Source organism: Psittacula echo (genome assembly GCF_963264785.1).
Source record: "Psittacula echo genome assembly, chromosome: 6".
NCBI lineage: Eukaryota > Metazoa > Chordata > Aves > Psittaciformes > Psittacidae > Psittacula > Psittacula echo.
The window spans coordinates 67786900-67810941 of NC_137743.1; the positions used below are offsets into that span (position 1 = coordinate 67786900).

At 37.8% G+C, this 24042-nt stretch overlaps 1 protein-coding gene across 1 annotated transcript in view; it reads right to left on the minus strand.

Annotated features, from left to right (window-relative positions):
* Nucleotides 1-24042, minus strand: part of CHN1 (chimerin 1) — a gene marked incomplete at its 3' end in the record, with an annotated part of 106026 nt that overhangs the window by 57614 nt on the left and 24370 nt on the right. The window contains exons 3-5 of the mRNA XM_080620443.1: nucleotides 23585-23640; nucleotides 14333-14364; nucleotides 13342-13455 (exon numbers count right to left, since the gene is read on the minus strand). Of these exons, the coding sequence (XP_080476569.1) occupies nucleotides 13342-13455; nucleotides 14333-14364; nucleotides 23585-23640 (202 nt within the window). The remainder of the gene's footprint in view (nucleotides 1-13341; nucleotides 13456-14332; nucleotides 14365-23584; nucleotides 23641-24042) is intronic.

Below are 24042 nucleotides of genomic sequence, written 5' to 3' on the forward strand. Positions count from 1 at the left end.
AACAACATATGGGAAATCTACCTATTACCAATTAAAGAAAGGTATTTAAACAAAGAAGTTACTCTGCACACCAGTGTGATAACCACTTCGAAAAAGTGCTTGTGTATCAGCTGCAAAAGGTTAACATTGAATGGGTTTACCTTCATCTGATTTCCCATTTGCTCCAAATCAAACCTTTTTCCCTCTATTCTTTTCTTATTGGATACGTTGTGGGGAATTGTATTGTTTTCCAAACAGAATCCTATTAGCAACAAGGAGGAAAAAAACCCCACAAATCTCCAACAAATCAATGAAACATCAATCTCTTACAAAGTCTGTAGCATCTATGATGTCTCAGAATCCTGTCTTACCTCTTTCAAACTTGTTTACATTAATTTTCTGACTACACCGTGATACTATTTTGATCAAATTATAATACAAATGCAAACATAAACGTCCAATTGCAAATGATCAATTAAATTTTAACCTTCAGTCCCTTCAGTCTTACTTAAAACTATAGTTCAAATTTTTCCATAAGCAAGAATATTTCCTTATGCTTACTTTCAATAACATTGCTGCAGCCCGGTTAATTATACATCACCGTGGCAACTAAGTAGAACCAAGATTCTGTATTTCAGCTTCCTGATGGTATCTTCCTAAGGCAAGTGCTAATCCCAGCTGGTTTTTGTTTGAGAAATAGAAAGCAGGATACAGATAATGTATGTTCTCTTTTGGTTTAAACAGGGGAACATTAGATGTTTTTCCAAGCAAAAGAAATGGACCCCTGACATGTCAAACAGTCTTATTGTGTCCACTGTGCATTTGTTTGCAAGCAGCAGGACTACAGATAAAAGACTTCTTTTATTCAAACTTGTCTGAAAAGCAATCACTCTGTCTAGTCCCTTTGGTTGCCAGTAGGGCAGAGCAGATAACAACGTGGGAAAGCGTATTAAGTGGTAGAGCAAATGTGGCTAGTAATAAAGGACTGAGGAGTTGAATTAGGTATCATAGCATGAGAGAGACAGGCTTCAGACTCAGTCACTTACTCTGTATGCGGCATTCACTGATGAAACAAAAGAAGAAGTGAAGGACCAAGAGCCCATCCTCACTTTCTTACCATCTAAGATGGATTTTAAAGTCCACATACAGAATTGTACAGTAGCTATTCACCTCTTTCACAGCATACTTTATGATGAGAAGAGTATCCAGACAAAAACATTACTCAAAATGTGCAGCTGAAACCAGAATACAAAGTTAGCACCCTTTGGGGCTACTCGTGTCCTTGTTAGTTTCAAGCAACTTCATACACTGACCTGGGAAATCTTAAGTTCTTTACATGTGCCTCAAAGTCACTTGGACTTACTCTTGCCTCAGAGACAAAGCATCTTAACATACTTTGTGGCCAGAAGGTAGAAATTCAACTAAAAATTAGGTGCCAGAATTTCAGCTCTAGCTTCTGAAAACTCTCAACCAATCCTGAAGACCAGAGTCTTGACACTCTATAAGAAGTGACAGAAATATAAGCAATCTTGCAATTGGGAATGTCTCCTAATCATGCTGTGCTCATATGAGAGAAAACAAATTATTCCACAGATACTCTTTTGGCGCATTTCCTTGTCAAAGAAGCACAAGTGTTACATGCAGCCAAAACCTCTTCCACACAGTTATTATCCCTGAAGGTCTCCAGCTCTTGAGAGCAGCTCATTTTGGTGTTTGTTTCTTCTTATTATTATTTAATGGCAACATTTCTTAGAATGGCCAAGGAATTATGGAACTTGCCATCTTCCTAGAGTACCTGGTTGACAACTATCATCATCTCCAAAACCTTAGCAGTAGTTTACAAGAACACAACATGCATACATGAAATCAAATGCTTTAGGGATTGAAAGTAAAGGTGCATTTTATCCAAGTGGAAACAAAAAATCCTCATTTTCTGATATGCCTGGGAAAGGTGGCAGAGTACAGTCACTAGATAGTGTTCCTGTGCCATTTGGATGGGCAGGATGGCTGGCTGGCTAACTGTTGCTTGATGAGCATTGATTAGGTATAAAGTTACCCTAAAACCTGATCAGACCCATGCTCTGGCTGAATATGTGATAGTTTAATTTAGCACGGAAAAAGCGTGGCATCCTTCAGAACAGAAAACAAATCCCAGAGCTGGAACTGCTGGTTGTGTGTACCCCATGCCAATGCAGACACAGCCTTCAATTCACTCTAATCAGGTTCAAGCAAAAAAACCCTCGGGGCTGGTGCTGTACCAGTAACAACAGTTTCCCAGCAGTCTCTCAATTGAGACTGAAGACTGTTTACCTGCATCACTGTTCACACTTTGTTGTCCAAGAAGGAAACAATGCTCTTCAAATAGCATGCTGCAAGCAGCAGGCAGCTGCTTACAAGGATGCTTGCAAGGATGAGAGCAATGGCACCTTCCTGTGGATTATGAGCTCTGTCAGGGACAACGTAAGTGAGAGACAACTGCTCTAAGGTATCAGCAGTAGGTAACAGCTGCTGAAAACAAAGACTGAAAGTGTTATCAGACTTTGGTACCTGTGATGATGTGTTTCACAAATAAATCTAACAAAGGAATAAATCTAACACAATAAGACATTGTCTCAATGTCTTATTTTACTTTGAAACAGCTTTAAAAGATCACTTTTAATGTTCTTGATCAGTGACAGATCATTTGAAAAGAATGTGTTTGGTTCTGAAAAAAAAAGCTCTTGTACAAATGTATTACCTCTCCTTACATGCACATAACATGCAGGTAATGTGCTTGCATGCCCTATTCCATTTAAACTTTATATGATTCCCTGGAATTGATTTGGTGATTGAATCAGAAACAATACCAATGGTTTGGATACTGTTTTACTGCTTGATGAAACCTCCATGCTTCCTGGGAAAAGACTCACTGTTGTTAGTGATTAAGACACATTTGAACTCTATATATACATGGGGAAAAAAGCCTGATCTTCCCTTTAAATGAAAGCAGTGTTTGGAAAGCAATGACAACATGCCTGGAACAAACACCTTCTGGAAATGTGACTAACAAGAATGTTTCACAGTCTGATACTAAGCAAATAGTTACATTTCTTTACCAAAAATTTTGAAGAAATGCTCTCCAAGAGTAAATTTTGCGATGTGACTTCATGCTACTGACAGCTTTCGTATTACTTTAAATCAGAACTGTATTTTAATTCTTCTAAACTATCAACCCTCATCAGTGTCTGCTCAACAAACTTCAAAATGTGCGTGCAAGTTTTACTCTGCCTATGTATAACATTTTCATTCTATGTCATGTATGACATTGTTTTTCTGGCAAATTTATAAGTAGAACAACATCAGATTTGTAACAGAAATTCCACTGCAATCATGCACACTATGGAGAGAACTGACATAGCATAATGCTCAAACATGCACGTTTTTTGTCTCATAGCAGCTTTTCCTACAAGGGTTTAAGTTCACAGAGACGTAGAAACATAGAACAGTTTGGGCTGGAAGAGACATTTAAAGGCCATCGAGTCCAACACGCCTGCAATGAGTAGGGACATCTTCAACTAGATCAGATTGCACAGAGCCCCATCCAATTTGACCTTGAATGTTTCCAAGGACAGAGCATCTTAGCCTCTCTGGTCAACCTGCTGCAGTGTGTTACCACCCTCATTCTAAAAAATGTATTTCTTATACCAAGTCTAAGTCTACCCTCTTTTAGTTTAAAAGTTACTCGTGACTGTCACATTTATTTTCTACTTCCAAAGGTTTTCTCACACTAAAAGCAACTTTCTCTTAATTTAACTTACTAAGACAATATGCATATTTTAATACAGTATGTCAAGGAAATCTGAGTGGAAGACATCAAGCGAAAACTCTAAGAAATTTTCCCCTATAAAATAGCTTTGCAAGTGCAAAAAGGGTTTTTGGAGAGCAGAGTGGACAAACATTGTTTTTGTTGTTGCTCCTGTTTTGGTTTTGATTATATATGTACACTCTATATGTTATTCAAGGTCCCAAAGCTTATATATGTATAAAAAAATGCCTTAGATTAAAAATAACTACAGTAAGATTTCTGTTCCAGAGAGACTTTGTCAAACCTTATTTGCCTTAAGCCACTGTTAATCGCAAATTTACAATAAAGGTTTACTTAACTTACTTACAGCTATTACACAATTTGCTACTTAATTTGTTTTACCAATGTATTCTACCTCTGATCTTCTAGTAATTACTCACCACTTTTTCCTAAACAGTGAGATTCACCAATATACCCATCCTGTTCTCTAAAAGCTGCATTCCTTAACAATAAACAAGCATAATGATGCAAAATGAAATGGTTCCTGCATATACAATATGCACTGTTAGGATTCTGGGGCCTACTAACAGCTCATCAATAAGGGTTGATAGCTTTCCCATTATTATATTCTGTTTTTCCAGAATGCAATTTGTTCCTTCGTGCAAGTGCAGCAGTAGGTGGGGCAGATGTCAATTTATTACAGAAACTGTTAAAATTCATTTACTCATCTGTAGCTATAAAAGAAACCTAGTACCTATCAAATCAGAGGAACAATGCCTAAGTCAGCTGAGGTACATCAAGTATAAAAGAGGGAGAAGGAACAGGAAAACCAGGCCAGATAACATTTACTGCTGTCAGTGGTTTTAGAGTTTGAATAATTCATAAATGTTTTGATAAAAACAATTATGAGATTAAACAACAATGAGGCTATTTGTTATTTTGAAAGCATATTTATAAAGCTGAAGGACTTTTTTTAGCTTATTGATGAAGATCAGGAAAAGTAAATTGTTTCTCCAAGCACAAAGATTTATAGATGCGTATTTCAAAAGCATATGAAAGAAGAGGCCAACCAAAAGGACTAACTTGAAGATATATTTCTATCTTGCATTTTCTAAAGGCAATAGAGTAAAAAGGCATTCCAATAAAACCTGCAGAAGACAGAAGAGGTATGTATCCTTTTGACAGGGGAGGGAACAGGGGAGGACAGTGCAATGTTTGCTATGTACAAGTATACACAATTATAAACTGCTTACGTTGCAATTTGAGTTTTTACTAATTCAACAGTGCCCAAAAGCTTCAAAGCATACAGACATTATACACCATAAAAATAGTACAGTACAACACAGACTCCTGCTTAGGAGTTGTGACTGAGGGTAGTCTAAGAATTGGAGTACAACTTTCAGTTTGTGTGGGCCGTTTTTAAGAGATCCTAGACTTTCATACTGAACAGGTACATGAGACAATACGAGAAAGAACATACCCTCTCTAATGGAGAAATAAGGCACGGAAAACTTAAAAGCCTCAGTCAAGTCATATGTGAAGGCAAGAAGTGAGCCCAATTTTTGGGTTCCAGAGTGCCTCAACCACAAGCCCAAAGGCTCTACAGTGCGTCAGATTACAGTAGATCTTTGTGGTGCAGCAGAAGCTATAGTCAGAGGTATAGGACATGGCATAAAATGAACATGAGTTATATACACTGAGCACAGACAGCTCTTGGACAAGTTACCTAAAAGTTCACCACACCAGCCAAGCAGAAAATATTCCTCTGAGAAGCGCTGAACTTACATGAGCAGGAGAAAGACTGCAGCAAACCGAATTGCCAAAGATAAATTAGGTACTCCAGCCAAAAGAAAACAGAGCTGACAACAACAACAGATGGGAAGAGGAGGGAAGGAGAACAGGAACACAGCAAGAAGACGTGAACCATAAGGAAAAAAGCATTCTAGTCTGTGGGAGGGCCTAGGTAGCCAGCTAATTACTCATTAATGTTAGCAGCTATTTATTATTCTTCTAAATACTTCAGCAAAGCCACCTCAGTAATGTCCAGGTGCACTTACAGAAGGCAGATGACATGCAGGATGCCTATGCTGTTTACTGGTGGTTGAGCCTTCCATGTTACTGACAAAGTAACAAAGTATGTTATTTAGTAAGAAATTCTATATAGGAAAGGAAATTTCTTTTACATGGAAGATCATTTAAATAGAGGCCAAATCGTTTTATTTTAGAGCAGAAAAGCAAGTTCCAAAATTTATCAGCACACTTTGCCTGGATTTTTCAGCTAGCAACCAAGAAATATTGTGTGAATATTTTAGAAAGGTTTCTAGAAACTGAATTCAGCCCTTGTTACTGCCAATCACAGCATTTGCAAATTGGGTAAAAAAACCACACAGTAGAAAGATGTGCAAAGTTTAGTCTTTAAAATGGTCTTTATAATTTTTTCCTACCCTCCTGCCAACTAGCATGATGTCTGTTATCATGGCAAGGTGAAGGGATGCAGTCAGTTATTGTTTGCTGGGTTCCTTCTCTTGATTCAAGATGAACTATGGCCAAATTTTGATATATTCATAATTAAAAAAACCATAATTCAGCTATTATCACACAGAAAGTTTGTTTCAAACAATCCTTCTTCCCCCAGTTCCTCTCCAGTGTCCCAGCCTATACAACGAGGCTTTCCAGCAGAATGCAGATGCACAGTTTTAACCTCTGAATTCAAAAAGCCTTTTGCAGATGTTGAATTTTACATGCGTAAGTAATCCCATGGCAATCAATGTACGTTCTGGAAGAGCACTACATGTGTGTCCCAAAAGAGCCCACTGAAAATGAACATTCAGCTACCAAAGCAACAGTCCTCTGAAATTAATTTGCAGTTCGTTTGCAGCAGTTCATTTGCAGCATTATGGTCTAACAGCCTACCAATTATGTCTCCTTTTAAAATATCAGTGGCTAGTTTCTCAGAGCAATTTCATAACGTAGGGAGAGAGATTTATTGTGCAAGAAATGGACACACATGTAGCTGGTTGTCTAAACTAAGGATTAGTAATTTTTGACATTTATTTTGCCCCCAAAACTCTCTCCTGATGCCACGTAATCTTGAATGTGCCCTAGCCCCCAAACATAAAGAAAACACAACTCATTATCATGGCTAACATTATCACCTTTTTTTATTTTTTAAAAAAATTCATGCTGCAGAACCTTATTTCAATTCATCCTCAGTATCACAACAATAGAATTTGCAGGAAGAGAAACCATGGTAACCAACTAAACGCGCTACCACAGATATCTGCTCAAAAGAACATGCAGTACCATCACACTTCAACGCCTACCACTAATACAATCTCTATCCATTTCCTCTTTATCCTCATCCTAATTATTAAACAAGCTCTCAACCACAAAAGGCTACATTGCAAACCATGTCTTATTGTTAGTGTCATTTGTTATAGGTCCTAGCATTAAGCACTGTACTACTCTTTTGCCATATTTAAAAGCAGATCTAATACTTCCTGGAATTAATTAGAGATTTTCAGTTCTTTCCATCCATTTGGAATATCTAATCAACATTACAATGTATGCTATGTATTTTTATTGTCAAAGATACTTACTGATAAGTATGGACATACATACATACCTATAACAATTTTCTCTTGTTAGTAATTTATTTTAAGCCTAAGGGTTGCAAAAACTTTTCAGTGGCATTCTCTTAATCCGTAAACATTGGTGAATTCTGCTGTGCCTTCTTTTGTTTTTAATAAGCTATGAGAAGCAACATCCATGATTAAGTACAGGCATTAAATATAGCACGGTGCTGGTTTGCTGCTCTCATTTGTGTTTATGCTTCATTCTCTTTTATTCGGTGTCCGAACTGATACAATTTCACAGGCCTTTTCAGGCTCTGAACATCAATATTATTTGAAGGACAGCACTGAATATTTAGCTAAACTCACACACTTACAACAACATTTAAGTTATCATTTTGGTTTTGCTTAAGTACATACCTCTCCCTGTTACAAATTGAGAAATTTGTCTTCTGAAAACAAAGAACTTTTAAAATTTAGATTTAAAAAGTAGTCTGTCCAAAAAAAAAAAGTTAGGATGCAAATTAATTGCACAATAATGGACAAAAGTAGAAAAAATAGCTCACCAGAAGATGGTAAAATGCAGCTTCTTAAGTAAGTAGCTCATTTTACAGTATCTTAATGGCAACCTTAATAACTGGAAAGTTTCTTCGGGTAAGAATCACTTTTTCTACCTCATTAAAGAAGAAGAAATATTCAATATCTTCACTTTGAACTCAGTTAACTATTCCACAGCACTGCATTAAGGGTATCTGACTGCCTCGATTAAGCCTGCAAAAGCTATTATTTATCCTATCCTATATTTGGCCATTTTATCATTACTTGGCTGTGTCTGTAGCTATTGCAGCTCAGGAACAAGATCTTTAGACCTACTAAAGTTAGTTCTATAAAAGCATCAAAGCCTAAAGCCCCACAGTGGTCAAAAATTCATTTAGAAGGGTTTAGAGAACAAAGAAAAAAAAACTTCATGTCCCACTTTATTTTGAACAGGATGTGCAGTCCTGGTCCTGTCATATCCAAAAGATAATCACAGAGTAAGAAAAAGGTGCACTGAAAGATGACAGAGGATGAGGGTTATGGAATAGCTTCACTACAAAACCTGAATGTATAGCCTAGGACTCTCCAACCTGTAAAGAGAACAATAAAGGGGACATGAGTGGCATGGAAAGGTAAATGGAGATCAATTTTTCACTGTTTCTCATAATACAAAACCTAGGGAGCATCCAATAAAATTGTGAGATGGAATCTTCAATATAAGGTCCAAAAATGTGCTCAGAAACCAGTACACAAAAAATCTCTCCATCCAAAGCCTGAAAGAATAGCAAAGATAATTCTCCTCGCAAGTCCATGAACAGCAAATATCCAGGGGCTGGAAGAGCACACCAGAGAACTACTATCACATGCTCACCTTGTTATTACACTTTTCTTCCAATGCCTGCTATTAATAGCTACTGAAGAGTACCAGGATACAAACTGGTCCTTTGATCTAACACAGTGTGTTCATAGAGAACTTGCTAATAAAGTTAACAGAAATATAACTGAGGAGAAATTCTTGCAGACTATTACCGATACCTATCCCCAGATCTGCCCATTTTATGACTTAAGGCATCCCTTAGAATAACTTAAAGAGCAGTGAGATGCCGAAGAGCTGCATTAGGAGTAGAACAGTCCATAAAAGAACCTTCATGCTCCAACTGCATTTGCATTCTGTGCATTTTGGCTGTAGCTGAAGGCTGTAGCTTAGTGAGATTGTCCAATCTGTTCCAGATTTTATAAAAACATGTTTTTATAACTGTGAATTATGTCTGCCTACAAAGGAGTTATGATTTGTGATCTTAACAGTGTATTCTTTATCTTATAGAAAGATGTTGATAAAGGTGTTGTTTTCCTCCTGCTTTAATATTTAAGAGGTTAAATAAGGTAATGGCAATTAAAATGTAATACAACTTAATGTACTTACAAAAAAAAAAACAACTTTTTTTTTACTGTTTTAGATTAATTTGATACTGGTATAAATTACTGATGCTGGGCAGTAATGAACAAAGATCAAACTTTCTTCTCTGGATGTTGTAACACAAATTAAAGATATACAGCAAGAAAGAAGTTCTTACTGTAAGGGTGGTGAGGCACTGGAATGGGTTGCCCAAGGAAGTTGTGAATGCTCCATCTCTGGCAGTGTTCAAGGCCAGGTTGGACAGAGCCTTGGGTGACATGGTTTAGTGTGAGGTGTCCCTGCCCATGGCAGGGGGGTTGGAACTAGATGATCTTAAGGTTCTTTCCAACCCTAACTATTCTATGAGTCTATGATTAAGTTTAACAAGTGTAAATCTTTAGTGCAGAGTGAGGACAATTTGAGCATCTCTGGAGAATGCCCACTATAAGAACATTCTAGAAAGGAATGAGCAATGAGGATAGAGGCAGAACAAGAGAGAATATTGTGTATTTTCCCCTATAATATAGCCCTCTGTGAGGTGATCTTCTTTAATAGTTCAGAAGATAAATGCTCACTTTACAAAGCTGAGCTAGGGTTCATCAATCTCTATGAGATTTGTGGCATACAGGACGATGTATTCATAAATACAATGTTTAGGCAGTCATAATAAGGATTCTGAGTTGTACCTTTATGTCTCACCTAGCTTGCTTCGTAGCCAAAGGGTTTTCTTAGCATTTTTTCTAATTTCTAATTTAACTGTTAGAAACTTTACCAACATAGCGAACACCTGATGTTGAAGTTGATTAAGCAAACCGTAATATAAGATATATAAACCAAATGACAAACATCAAGATACCTTCCTTTTTGAATTCTGAGAACACAGAGGATGCAGTGCCTTCACTTAATTTACCATCCAACCAAAACATTAGACAAAACAGAGCTACAGTTGGAACTAAATCAAAACAACTTCAATGGCTGAAACGAAACATACCATTGAGATTTTAGACATAAGTTACAATAGCTATCAATAGGTATCAAACGTAGCGTTCAAATTGTTCCATGATGATTTGAGGAGTTGGCTGGTTTGGGTCCTCAAGACAGAGCACAAAAAGTTTGGGTTTTAACACTGCAGAAATGAAGACTGGAAATACTTCATTACAGAGACATCATACCTTGACAAAGAAAGTGTTTATGATCCTGTTTGACTAAACTGCTCTACACAACTGGATGCCCTGGGTTTTTCAGGATTCCCAGGCACACTGACACAAATGCAGAAGGTATCTGCCAGAGCTGGCCATGCTGAGCTGTCTGTACTAATGAATTGCCTGCCCCCCAGCAGAAGAATCGGTAACTACAGGGCAGGAAACAACCCTGTTTCCATAGCAGCTGATCCTACCCCATGCTTCCACAAGACTTTCATGTCTTGATGAACTGGGATTTTATGATGCAATCACACATCATAAGTAGTTTCCAATTTGTCCTAATCCCAACTGACAGACTGTCAAAGACAGACAAATCAGACAACAAACATGCACAACGAGAGATAGATTGAGTAGATATTGACTGAAATATAGGAATCAAGATGGAACCAAGTATTTATGCTGAAAAACAATGGGTAGCCTCAAACATCTAAATTTTACTCAACGTTTTGCATTTGCTTTCCAAAGCATACCTGGAAAACAACCACAAAACATGGATATTACATTTTATGTTTTGTTACTATGTTATTTATTGCACTATTATTAGATCACCTCTTTGGCATTGCTAGTTAACTTTGTGAAATGCTGTGAAACCTATTCTGTGTCTGTTTCTTTATATAAAACAAACAGCTGACCAAGTTTTCTTTCCTCCTACACCTTCTAAAGGGTAAAACAAAGGTAAAAAGGGAAAAGCAAAAATCATATAGAAGTGATCTTAAAATTAACATGACTGCTTGAATAACAGATAGGCACTTACATCTACTATGGAAAGATCAAATTGATTCACACAGCTAGAAAAAAAAGGGTGAAATCAGAGATCCCGAAGTCAGTCTTCCATTGAACTTGGAAAGGTTTTGCCCACACATACCACCCTACTCACAAGCTCTGTTTCCGGCCATGGACATGACGTTCTGAAATTCCTACTAGGATTATCTAAGCTGCAGAGTTACCTTTGCCATCTGACAGTGTAGTCACACAAGCACAAATGATGGTCTCAAAAGAATGCTATAAATTACAGGTAAAATTACATAAAATTATTATGGCAATAAGAGCAGACTTCTCACAGTCAGCCTGAACAGACAGACCACAGAAATTGCCTAGTCTTTATGAGATGCTACAGTGTCAGCAACAGAGTCAGTGGGAATACTGACTAATGGGTATGTTCTGTGTATGTAATTCCAGGGAAAGGAAAAAGACAAACTGAGCAAAACTCTGCCTCCAGTCAATAGAAATGAAGACTCCTGCTACACTTCCTAGGAGAGAGAAAAAGAAATCCTACTGGAGACAAAAAAGAAATCCTAGCGGTAAAATTTCCATGTGTGGAAGACACAGCACTGCAGTTCAAAGAGAACATTCACCTAATGTATGAGAGCAAAGACCCTCATTCGTATAAAAGGCCAACAGCAAGACAACAGAGCATTACTTGTTGTGGGATGGAAAGCAGACACCTAGACCACCACCCTTAGTATACAAGTTGTTTAGCTAATGCTTAATCATAATGAATGGCTGCAACATGCTGCAATTACAGATTCTGAGTTGTTTGGCCAAATGCTGAATTTCCTCAAAATAAATCAATGATAACAGCTTTGCTTTTATTTGAAACTGTTTCCCAAACTGATCACCAACAGCCATCCATTCTCTTTTCTATTGGGTATGAAAATAGATTTTCTTGCTTTCAAAGAGGTTTTCCAGTTTGAAAGACATACCATCAGACCTAAAAGAGACCCATCTTTTGACCTGCTGGACTGGATGAGCGTTTGTAAAACAAGCTATATTAATACACTATTGCCAGATGCTCAGCAGCTTCATCTTCCGCAGTCTATAGACCTTATGATTTCTGCACCACCAGGAGCAAGGTGCAGGAGCTTTATCTTCAAGCCAGGTGTTATAATAACTGTTTTCTTTTTAGCTTTAAATGAATATTGCAAGAGCAGAAGTAGATGAAATGAAGTATTAGATTGTAATAAACAATAAATTTATTTACGCTGCTAAGGCAAACCAGTGTAAATGACAATGTTTCTATTTGAAATCTTATTACTACAGAAACAAACATCTCAGTAAAATACACCTTTTCTGAAAAAGTAATCACAACCTATTATTTCAAGATATTCTTATTTTAATTGCAATCTTACTCTAATCATATAAAACTTTCAGTAACTGTATCTTCTCCTTCAATATTTTACCATCTCACTTAGATTTAAAACACAGCTAATAATCACCATCTCCCATCTGAATACTTAAGTGTATAGCCCAGGCCAAAATAACCTCCATTACCCTAAGGGTAATTAAACTATTTTAAAAATACAACTAATTAAGTTATTTTTTATTTCTGTTATTTCAGTTTTTTATTTATATCTGATCCACTTGCCAGAATTTTGCAAAGAAACAGATCTACAAACATTGTTACTTCACAGGTGTTCAGACAAAAACTTCGTGATTTATTGGCCATTCCACAGAGGGACTAGAGAGAACTAATTGCTCTTCAGCAATAGCTAGCTTAGCTAGTAAGTAATCCAAACAGCAGACTAGTCAGGTGAATGCTTAAGATGGTTTTTATTTCTTGACTGCCTGCTCTCCCAACACCTGTATGGTATCACATTTGTAATGTAGTGGGAGAACGGCAAAATGAAGCAACACCAGCAAGAACACAATTGCTATTATCCTGATGGGGCAAACATAAGGAATGTTAGCACTTATGGAAGGGTTGCGGAAGGTTAAAGATAACAAATCTGTAACTAGGATAAAAAAGTACCATGCTTTAACAGAAAAAGATAAATTAAAACAATCACAAGGAAGTTTAAGCACTAAGGCCAACAACTCAATACATTCTGTTGAATATTTTATAAACTTAAGGATTAAATATTAATTACCAACCTTAATGCCAAAGTGTAGGTTCCAGGTTGCCGCTGGCTTTCACGAATGAGATAGCTTCCCTCTGCAACACTTAATAATTGGTCAGCTTCCTCCCTTGAGATCATCCCATGGAATCTAAGGAACAAAGACCTTTCAAAACACTGCCTTTTCATTTTTGAATCATTTTTTCCTCTTCTTCTAAAAACCACCAACCATGGTAATTAAGAAGCAAACATAAGAATGACTGATTTGCAGGAATCTACAGTTTAAATTAATCTCCCTTTCTGCCTGCACTTGCAGTCACTTTAAATAGTTCAAAAGGCTTCTATGAAACAATATCTGTGAAACAAGAATATTGCCTTTTAAACCTGCATTTATCAATTTAATAGGTAGAAATAAGACCATTTTCTTCTGCTGGCTTCACATGTTTTGCACCAGTGCCATGCATTCCCACATTTTCCTGCATTCAGGGATATTATGTCAACTTGCTAGAAGCTGGGGATTACATATAATCTCAGTAATTACTGACGTAATAACCTAGCAACACTACACACCTTTTACCAAAATAAATACAAATGAAATCTGCTTTGTTTCCCCATGCTATATCTAACGATCTTTGCCTCAGCAATCTGAAATAGAAGATGCATATAATGTATGCTTATATTGTGTTTGTGATCCAAATCTTTTTTTTTTTCCAGCAAACAAACACCTTTTGCAAAAGCCAACTGAAGGGGGAGGTAGACAAAGAAAACCCTTTGAAAGAACAGAAACATATGTTTTTCTTACTTAAGGTAGTACCCAATGATACACATATCCATCAGAAACTGCAGGTGTAATTTTAGGCAGACAGAAGTGATGATACTGCAATAATAGTCTGATGGTGAGCAAGATACACTGCTGTAAAACACAGAGGAGAAAAAAAGGGCCCAGAGCAAACACTTGCAACCTGTTCTGTACCTATTATCAACCAATCCGTCTGGATAAACCACTGTCGGACGTGTATGTTACTTACTCTCTTCCATAATATTTGGGTCTGTTCTCTACCTAGAAGAAACAACAGAAATTGTAATGTTTCATAACAACTGAATCCATACACAAAGTATACTGTCCATAACATAGTATTAAAAATGGAAAAGGATATAATGTGAAAGTACAGATGGAACATCTACTATCTCAGGATTCTCCCTGTGTGTGGAATATAGGGAAACCAAAGGCAGACCTCTGGGAAACATTGCACTTCTGAATGGCTTAAAACTGAGTGAGAAAGAATGAGCTGCTTGCACCACGTCATCCTTGGGGCTCTGCTAATGCAACCTGATGGCATTAAGTATTGCCTGTACAAACCGCCAAAAAGGGGAAATGAAAAATTCATTTCATGAGTGTGAGAGTACTATATTTTAAGGGCACTGTCAAAGTGAAACATCTATAAGGCTCTTAAATTTACAAATTTTTCTCCATCATAGAGCTGTTGGTGTCACTGCTGCCACAAATCAAGCCACTACCAGATGATCTTAGAGTGAGGCCTCAGTCTTGCACTTCTTGATTTCACTAAACTGTGTCATCTGTAATATCACCTCAAAGACCCCAACAACAGGTATGCATGTGTTACACTGTGTAACACCAGCCCAGCCATGCTCTAGAGACCCTACAGTATAAACAAACACAACATGCAAAGGTGTCAGAACACAATTCGTCTGCTAGGTATTTCAGATGAAGTAACTCATCTCTAACGGGCCAGGAAATGTACAGACAAGTGAGGAACTACAGATCTCCCAGAATTATGCTTTGTTGCTAAATTTAAAGGAGGAAACTCCTTGGGGAGTAAAATTCAACGATTACACAACCTGAACTGCAAGAATACAAAACAATCCAGCTATAATAAAACATGAAATACAGAGAACTACCACCCTAGTTTCTCTTTTCCATCTTTTCAGAAAAAAGTCTATTAAAATCAGTGCTTCTCTCTAGTTATCTCAGCGGAGTATAAAGATTTCACATGTTGAAAACAACAAAAAATACATCCTGGTGTACAGTCTAACAAACATTCTTCCCCATCCCCAGCAGATAAAAAGCTACTGTGATAGTTCATTGCTTTCGAAAAATCATTCCATCACTGGAAAGACTTATAATGTGCTAAAAGATTTCTTTTCCCTACATAACAGCAAACAAGATTTGACCAGTATGATAACTGTCTTCAAAGGATCTGAAGAGACTGGATCATTCCAAAAGATAAAGAAAGTCTGACATATTCTTTGTTAAATGTAGGCTATTTCAATAGGAAGATAGCAGCATGAATGGAGAAAAAGTGAAAACATTTTATTGTTATAGAAAACTTGCAACAATTCCTAACTAAAACCCTCAAGACAAGACACTATTCTGAGGCAGTTATTGAAAAAAAAGAATCCTGTTGTGAATAAGATTTTGCTGTCTGTCTACAGAGGTTTTGTATTTATCTCAGTGAATACAGTGAATTTATACGACAGAACTGGAAAATCTATATAAGGCCAAAGCATTCCATTTTGGAAATGGATTAGTTATGTGACAGGGCACCTTCAGAGTACTTGCAAATCCTGAGACAAATTATAATATTATACTCTGTGTGCAAACATTTGGAAATGTGACCTGCCAGATGACTGGAGCAAAGCACCAGAGAAAAGCTCCACTGGACTGCCAAGGCAATTGTAGCTCGCAGTTCATTTTGGTGGATGATGAGTTAAAGAGGAAAATAACCACTTCTGTTAACACTGAGTCTTCAGTTTTACCAACTCGCAAAAACTTCAGTACACATGTTGATGTTTAACACTATTTACTTGTATAAGATTCAGAGCAACTCGAGCCTCGGTTTGGGGAGTGAATGGAGTTTTACCCATTTTGGTGTTTGGGGCTTTTTTTTTTTTTTTCAATGACTTTTTAGATTTATTATATTAGGGTTTTTTGACATCTAGATTGAATAAATACATTTAGACTGTAAGGCATCTCCAGAACTCAACAGGAGCCTTCTACTTCACTCAGAATTAGCTGGGCTACAAACACACTTAGTGCAGTCCATGTGGACTTAGAAAAACACACAGATACACTGCATAAACCAGATTTACCATGCAAGACAGTAAACACTGTTCTCCAGCTTTCTATAATGCTTTCCATAATGCTTTCCACAAGTATCATCACACCTTTACTCATAGCAACTTCAGCATGAAAAGCAGCACAGCATTAGGTATCCATAGCAGCACCAGAACCAGAAGTGAGATGCAGCTTTCTTGGTCTTTCGCGTCTGCCTGGACTTCACAAAGTTCTTGCCTGACTGTATTTCTACAAACTACAATTGCCAGGCACCCACATATCCTCTGTGGGTGAGCACTGAAAGCCAAAAGAGCTCGGCTCAGAGGCTTCATTAGCCTTTCACACACAGCCAGCCTTAAGTTAAGGAGACAAAACCAAAACATTCATTTGGACTGGAACTAAAACTTACCTAAGAAAGGAAATACATTTGTAAATAAAATCAAAAGCATTAGCAAGAAAATCTCATTTTAACTAAAGCTGTTAGCTGAAAATACAGTGTAACTATCCACTGCAGAGTTTTATTCTGATTTGGTGGTAAATTTGGACTAAAGTACTGTTGAGTAAAGGCAACCTTATGAGCAGGTAGTAATGAGTAAAGGCAGCCTTAGCTACTTAATTTTCTCCATACGCAGCAAAGATCAGTTAAACGCTAAATCTTTTGACTTCACAGGACTTTTTACTTAAGGGAAAAAATTTCCAATTGCTGCTTGTTTAACCTGTGTTTGGCAGAGTTTTAAAAATGGCTTCTAGCTTAGGAAAAAAAAAAAAAGCCAAGAAAAAATCCTGAGATACTTGTTTCCAATGTGCTTATTTGTACAGCACTAATGCAGAAGCCACAAGAAAGATTCAGATCTCACTATGATTCCTGCAACAAACACAAAGATCAATGAGATATCCACCACTGTCTCATTTCTTATTGAGGTGTGAAGCCAACAAAACCAGGTTTAAGAACAGATAAATGGGGCAGGCTTGGCTGGTGCCTTAGATTAGCCATTGGTTTGGAAAAGAGTTTAGTTACCATGAAATTTGGAAAGTCATTTTGGTTGACAAAGTCATCTTTGAGAACAGCTCTAACAAGCATGTGCATTATACCACAGACTGGTTTGGGATGGAAGGGACCTTAAATATATATGCTCATCTATGCTGTTTCTTGACTACTCAACAGAGGCCATTTTCACATGACTACACAGAGACGTTGTTCAACAGGCTTGTTAACTACTACCACTGAATTAAGATGAAGGACCTATAAGAATAGGACAGAAAAAGCCAGTGATTCGCATTATCTCCATAAGTTGTCTGTTTGATATTTTTTCCTACATAGTTAAATTTTTTCAGAGAGTGCCTTCATATAGCAGTAAAGGATGCCCTAAATAAGTCTTACATATGCACACATGTGTACATAAAAGATTATAGACACAACAAATACAAATTCCATGGAAGTAATACAATACTAATTGTACAAACATCACAATTTGAATGTAAGCCTCATGAAGAAGTCAAACATCCTTACAATGTTATAGAATCATCAACTTTACAAATTAACCTCACAGTGCTAAAAGCCTTGGCTCTGCTGCACCTTCACAATACAAAAATCTCAAATGAATGCAATGCTCTCTTTACATCAGTGTACTCCACTGATCTGCGTGTTGCTCTGATATGAAGCTGGTGTAACAGAGCAGAAATTTGAATTCTCTGTATTTGAGAAGCATTTCATGCTAAGTAGGTCATTCTGTTAATACACCTCTCACTATCAGGACCTGCAGAATAAGTGCCTTTGCACCTTAAATAAAAGCTTGGGGTTTTTTTAAGGTGTGATTTCCAATTAGTCTTTACCAAGTGCTTTTTCCTCTAATCATCACTCTTGCTTATGTCAACAACTGGCATACAATAAGGTAACAGGAGCAATTTACGTGCTAATACCTTATCAAACTTCTCGTTGTTCCCTCCCACTGACCTCTTTGATGCTCTCTGGACCAAAATTATCTTAATAATATTTATGAATTTGTTTATACAGTTGAATAATTCAACCACTTAGGAAAAGATTCTACTTCCCACTGACTCACACATGGCTGCTAATAGAAACCCAGCTGAGACAGAGCAGATCACAAAGCATAGCACTAGGAGGAAAGGCTGAGACCAGGGAGAAAGGTTAAACATGTTACTGCTCACTGAATATATTTTCACATCAAATGTGGCTCAGCTGCATACATTGTTCAATACTTATAATGAAGAACAGTTTTCTGCATTGTAATGTATCAATGTAGAAGTAGGAAAATGCACACATTTAACATTATTTCAATTTTACTTTCATTAGGTAAAAATAAGCTTCAAAGACCTTTTTTAATATATAAAGATTCTTTAATGAGAGAACGTGCATTTAATATCGCAGTATCACAGTATGTTAGAGATTGGAAGGGACCTCAAAAGATCATCTAGTCCAATCCCCCTGCCAGAGCAGGAACACCTAGATGAGGTTACACAGGAATGTGTCCAGGCGGGTTTTGAATGTCTCCAGAGAAGGAGACTCCACAACCCCCCTGGGCAGCCTGTTTCAGTGTTCCGTCACCCTCACTGAGAAGAAGTTTCTTCTCAAGTTTAAGTGGAACCTCTTGTGTTCCAGTTTGTACCCATTACCCCTTGTCCTAGCATTGTTTGCCACTGAGAAGAGCCTGGCTCCATCCTCGTGACACTCCCCCTTTATATATTTATATACACTAATAAGGTCACCCCTCAGTCTCCTCTTCTCCAAACTATAGAGACCCAGCTCCCTCAGCCTTTCCTCATAAGGGAGATGCTCCACTCCCTTAATCATCTTAGTTGCCCTGCGCTGGACTCTCTCCAGCAGGTCCCTGTCCTTCTTGAACTGAGGGGCCCAGAACTGGACACAATATTCCAGATGCGGTCTCACCAGGGCAGAGCAGAGGGGAAGGAGGACCTCTCTCGACCTACTGACCACCCCCCTTCTAATACACCCCAGGATGCCATTGGCCTTCTTGGCCACAAGGGCACAGTGTTGGCTCATGGTCATCCTGCCGTCCACTAGGACCCCCAGGTCCCTCTCCCCTTCACTGCTCTCTAACAGGTTGTTCTCCAACCTACACTGGAACCTGGGGTTGTTCCTGCCCAGATGCAGGACTCTACACTTTCCCTTGTTATATTTCATCAAGTTTCTCCCTGCCCAACTCTCCAGCCTGTCCAGGTCCCGCTGGATGGCAGCACAGCCTTGTGGCGTGTCAGCCACTCCTCCCAGCTTAGTGTCATCAGCAAACTTGCTGATAGTACACTCAATTCCCTCATCTAAATCATTGATGAATATATTAAATAATACTGGTCCCAATACTGACCCTTGAGGCATTCCACTAGATACAGGCCTCCAACTAGACTCCGCCTCATAGACTACAACTCTCTGGCTTCTGTCCTTCAGCCAGTTTGCAGTCCACCTCACCACCTGATCATTCAGACCACACTTCCTCAGTTTAGCTGTGAGGATGCTGTGGGAGACTGTGTCAAATGCTTTGCTGAAGTCAAGGTAGACCACATCCACCGCTCTGCCATCATCCATCCACCGTGTTATTTCCTCATAAAAGGCTATGAGGTTGGTCAAGCATGACTTCCCCTTGGTAAAGCCATGTTGACTGCCCCTCATAACCCTCTTATCCTTGACATGCCTTAAGATGGCATCAAGGATAAGGTGTTCCATCACTTTCCCAGGGATGGAGGTGAGGCTGACCGGTCTATAGTTACCCGTGTCCTCCTTCTCGCTCTTTTTGAAGACTGGAGTGACATTTGCTTTCCTCCAGTCCTCAGGCACCTCTCCCGTTTCCCAAGACTTGGTAAAGATGATGGAGAGTGGTCTAGCAATGACTTCCGCCAGTTCCCTCAGCACCCGCGGGTGCATCCCATCTGGACACATGGATTTATGGATGTCCAGATTGCTCAGCTGGTCTCTAACCCATTCCTCATTGACTAAGGCAAACTGCTCCGTTGATTTGACTTCATCTGAGGTCACAGGGGTACAGGGCTCTTCAGGACTGTCTGTTGTTCTGTTCTGCAACTGACTGATTCATTCATAGCTCTATTTTATTTAGTTCAATGCTCACAGGTTTCTAAAACCTGCAGTTTTTATTTCTCAGTTTCTACAACAAGGTTCATGATGCAGACACAGGTTTACTCTGCACAATGGAAGAAGCTATTTTAAAACATGGAATGTCTCTTGTTTTTGTTCATGCTGGCACAGCAAAGTTTTACACTTAGTTAAAGTTTGTCATATGTTATAGTCTTGTTTTGGAATAAATTCATAGAAATATGACTTTATAGACACTAATGTGTTGCATTTCTTTCTTCAGTGATGACAGGACTTAGTAGAGTTTTTAGATTGCTTGTGGTACTTTTGCCAATCTCCCATTGACTCCAGCACACCATCTGTATACAGAACTAGACCAGGAAGAGCAATCTGTGTAGGGATGCAATAAGCTCAGATACCCTCCAAAGAGCTTGGATGATTAATTCATGCAGGACACCACACTCTCACAGCAAATTCACCTCCCTAAAACAGACCAACTTCTCAATTTGCCACCTGCATAATAGCTAATCAAATTTTATAATTCACAGTATTAAAATTCAGTGATAATGAGGATGAGAAAATTATAGTGGTCAGTGTGGTTCATCCTGAAGAAGCTTTACATAGATGTTTTTATATTTGACTGGTAAGAGTAGGTCTCTTGTTTGATTCTAAAAAGAGGGCAGTCTGGATCTGATCAATAGCTGAAGGATTCCAGCAATCCAGGAGCAGGAGATATTTTTAATTTTCAGATACTGAATACATGTTTCTATATCTGCTGATTTGCCTGGATAAGTTAATTGTATTCTAAGAAATACTACGAAGGAGAACTCAGTATAAAATTTGCTTGTCATTTCTTATCACCTAGGGCAAAAAGACCCAAAGCACTTCTCTGCAGTCAAACTAGCATGGGATATAATGCAAACAGATCTTATTGAATATTTTGGACCCCTTTTTCAGTTTTCGGTTTCTCCCTGACTACAGGGTACATATGTATCATGCAGCTTGATGTGCAAAGCAGTTACAAACATTATCTGCTATGAGATTTTCTTAACTGTGCTTGTAATTTCCCCCCCACTCCTTATATTTCTATTATGCTTTTTTATGTTCGTTTTTGTTTTGGGTTTTTTTTTTGTTTTTTTTAGTAGCCAAAAGTTATGCAGAAAAATTAAGGTTCTAATTCTGTAAGAATTAAAACATTCACAGCTGACCCTCTCAAAGATTCTAACTGAAGAAATTGAAGAATTGCAACTCATCACCACAACAGCCAGACAAATTCATAAGCATATAATGTAATATATGAATATAGCAGGGCTCTGAAAGAAGACTCAGTAAATAAAAGAGTACAGTGATTGCACAGGATAATGCCAGCACCTCAATGATCCCTGTCAAAAGGCTACCAAAAATCCCTCATACATTTTACCGTATGCATATATACACATACCTACACACATACTAGCACTTCTTCCACCAGTGAAATACTTCTGAGGAGAGGAAGGATAAAACAGCTATTCAATAGCACTTTACAACAATAAGCACAATCCTTTAGAGGCAGGGAATAAAATATTTCATCCTATCCAGGTAAGCACTCTGTACAATCTCTATACAATCAAAATCCTGTATTCAAAGACTAAGCTCCCACGAGACTTAAGATACTTTGTATATTAATGTAATGAAAAACCTTATCATAGGGAACACACAAAATAGAAGAGAACCTTCCTAATAATGTTGCAATCGTAAAAAAATTGAAGACCTTCCATTTTTCAGAGCTGAGCTTGTATCTTCTATAGATGTCTCCTTCCTATCTCCATCCCACCTTACCTGATGCATGTAAGATGTCTACACATCAACAGCCCTGCTTGGACTCTCATTAACATTAGAAACATTGGTTAAATCAATTTTTTTTTCTGCAATGCTTCTTGTAAAATTCACGTATTGTTCTTTATTCCAGCTATGTCTTGCTTAAGTGCAATCAGCTATAGCTATGCCTTTTATAAAAATACAAATCTATCAAATTAACAATGGAAAACAGGAGTGCTTCCACCAAAATCAGTATTTCATTTCTGCTAAATCTCTACTTTTTATCTTAAAAATTGACAGACTACTTCACAGAATCTCATTTGGGCATTTGAAAAGATGACAAAGAAATGCCTGTTCAATTCTGTAAAGTAATCCTCCTTGTGATCTAGACTGTAAGCTATTAATGTTCCTGACAGTGATATGTCCCCCTGTATTTAATACTACGTCAAAGTGACTAACATATTTCAAAGATTGATTTCCTTTCTCCAGCACGATAAAAATGTTTAAGTTTTATTGCTGCAATGTAATAACTTTCAGTGGTTATTCAGTAAAAGCTGTGTTCTGTAATACTGCTTAAGAAGTCAAGCCTAACATTTCAGCATTTCTGAAATTGAAATTAATGTTTCCCAGGTTCCTAACTGAAGCTGCAAGAGAGATGCAGTTATGAGTAAAATCCTGCTGGCACTGATGTTTGGCATGAGTTAAATCCTCCAGCACCACAGCTCTGGAGAGGTGCTGCTCTGCTGGATGGTAGCTCAGAGCATACTAGCAATCTGGGGTCTGCCTCAACAACTGAACCCATGAGCAGATTCTTTTCTATCACTGTATACCAATGGGATCCCATTGTTCCTGTTTGAATCTTTAAAATCTGTGGCTCTGCCTAGCTTAGCTACTAGTATTAATGAGTTGTATATACTACTGTTGTATATACTGTTACTCAAGTAACAGCAGCAGGGGAGATTTCATTCTTCCCTTTGTTGCTTTATTGCAGGAATCTAGCAACAAGGTATGTATGAATAGGTGCATAGTTCCCCTGTACAGGTCTGCTCTTGATTCTTTGAATTCCTGACCCAAAAGGAAGGAAAAAGGGCATGTTTCCACATATCTAGGAATCAAAATCCAGTAAATTATTCTAAAATCCAGTAAATTATTCTCAGGTGTACACATTATATGCAAAATGCTTTGTAATTTGATTTTTAAGTCGAATGGCACGAGTACCCCCAAGTCTACTTCATCTAATCACAGCAGCCAAGTATTCCAAGGACCCACTGTTAGGGTTGGTCACCATTAAGTATAAGATTGGAATTACTAGACTCTGTAAAACCGAACATTTATAATACCCACCTCACGAGTGCAGGTTATTCTTCTAGGATGGGGAGCTTCCTGTTGCAATTGATACACTGGGAGAAGGCAGAAGTTAAATTCTAGTTAATACAGAATCATTGTATAACTTAGGCATTTTAACGTTAAATATCGATGTTTAAATAAAGAAGACTTTCTGGAAGATTTAATGCAAGAATACATTATCAAAAATTACTTACAAGATGTCAGAAAAGGGAATGTTGCCAGCCAAAACAGAATTACTGATTATCTTAACAATTAATTGATCCAGTACTATGGAGTAACTAGGTCAAATTTCCAGCAAGCAGATAAGAAACGGAATCATGATAACTGCAAATTAAATTTCATTAGACGTCATATCAGGCTGCTGTCAGACTCTCTTCAGTAAGCAGATGGAGTCCCATCCTACTATGCTGGGCACATGCTCAGTCACCTGCAATATGTAAGGATTTCACAAGAAT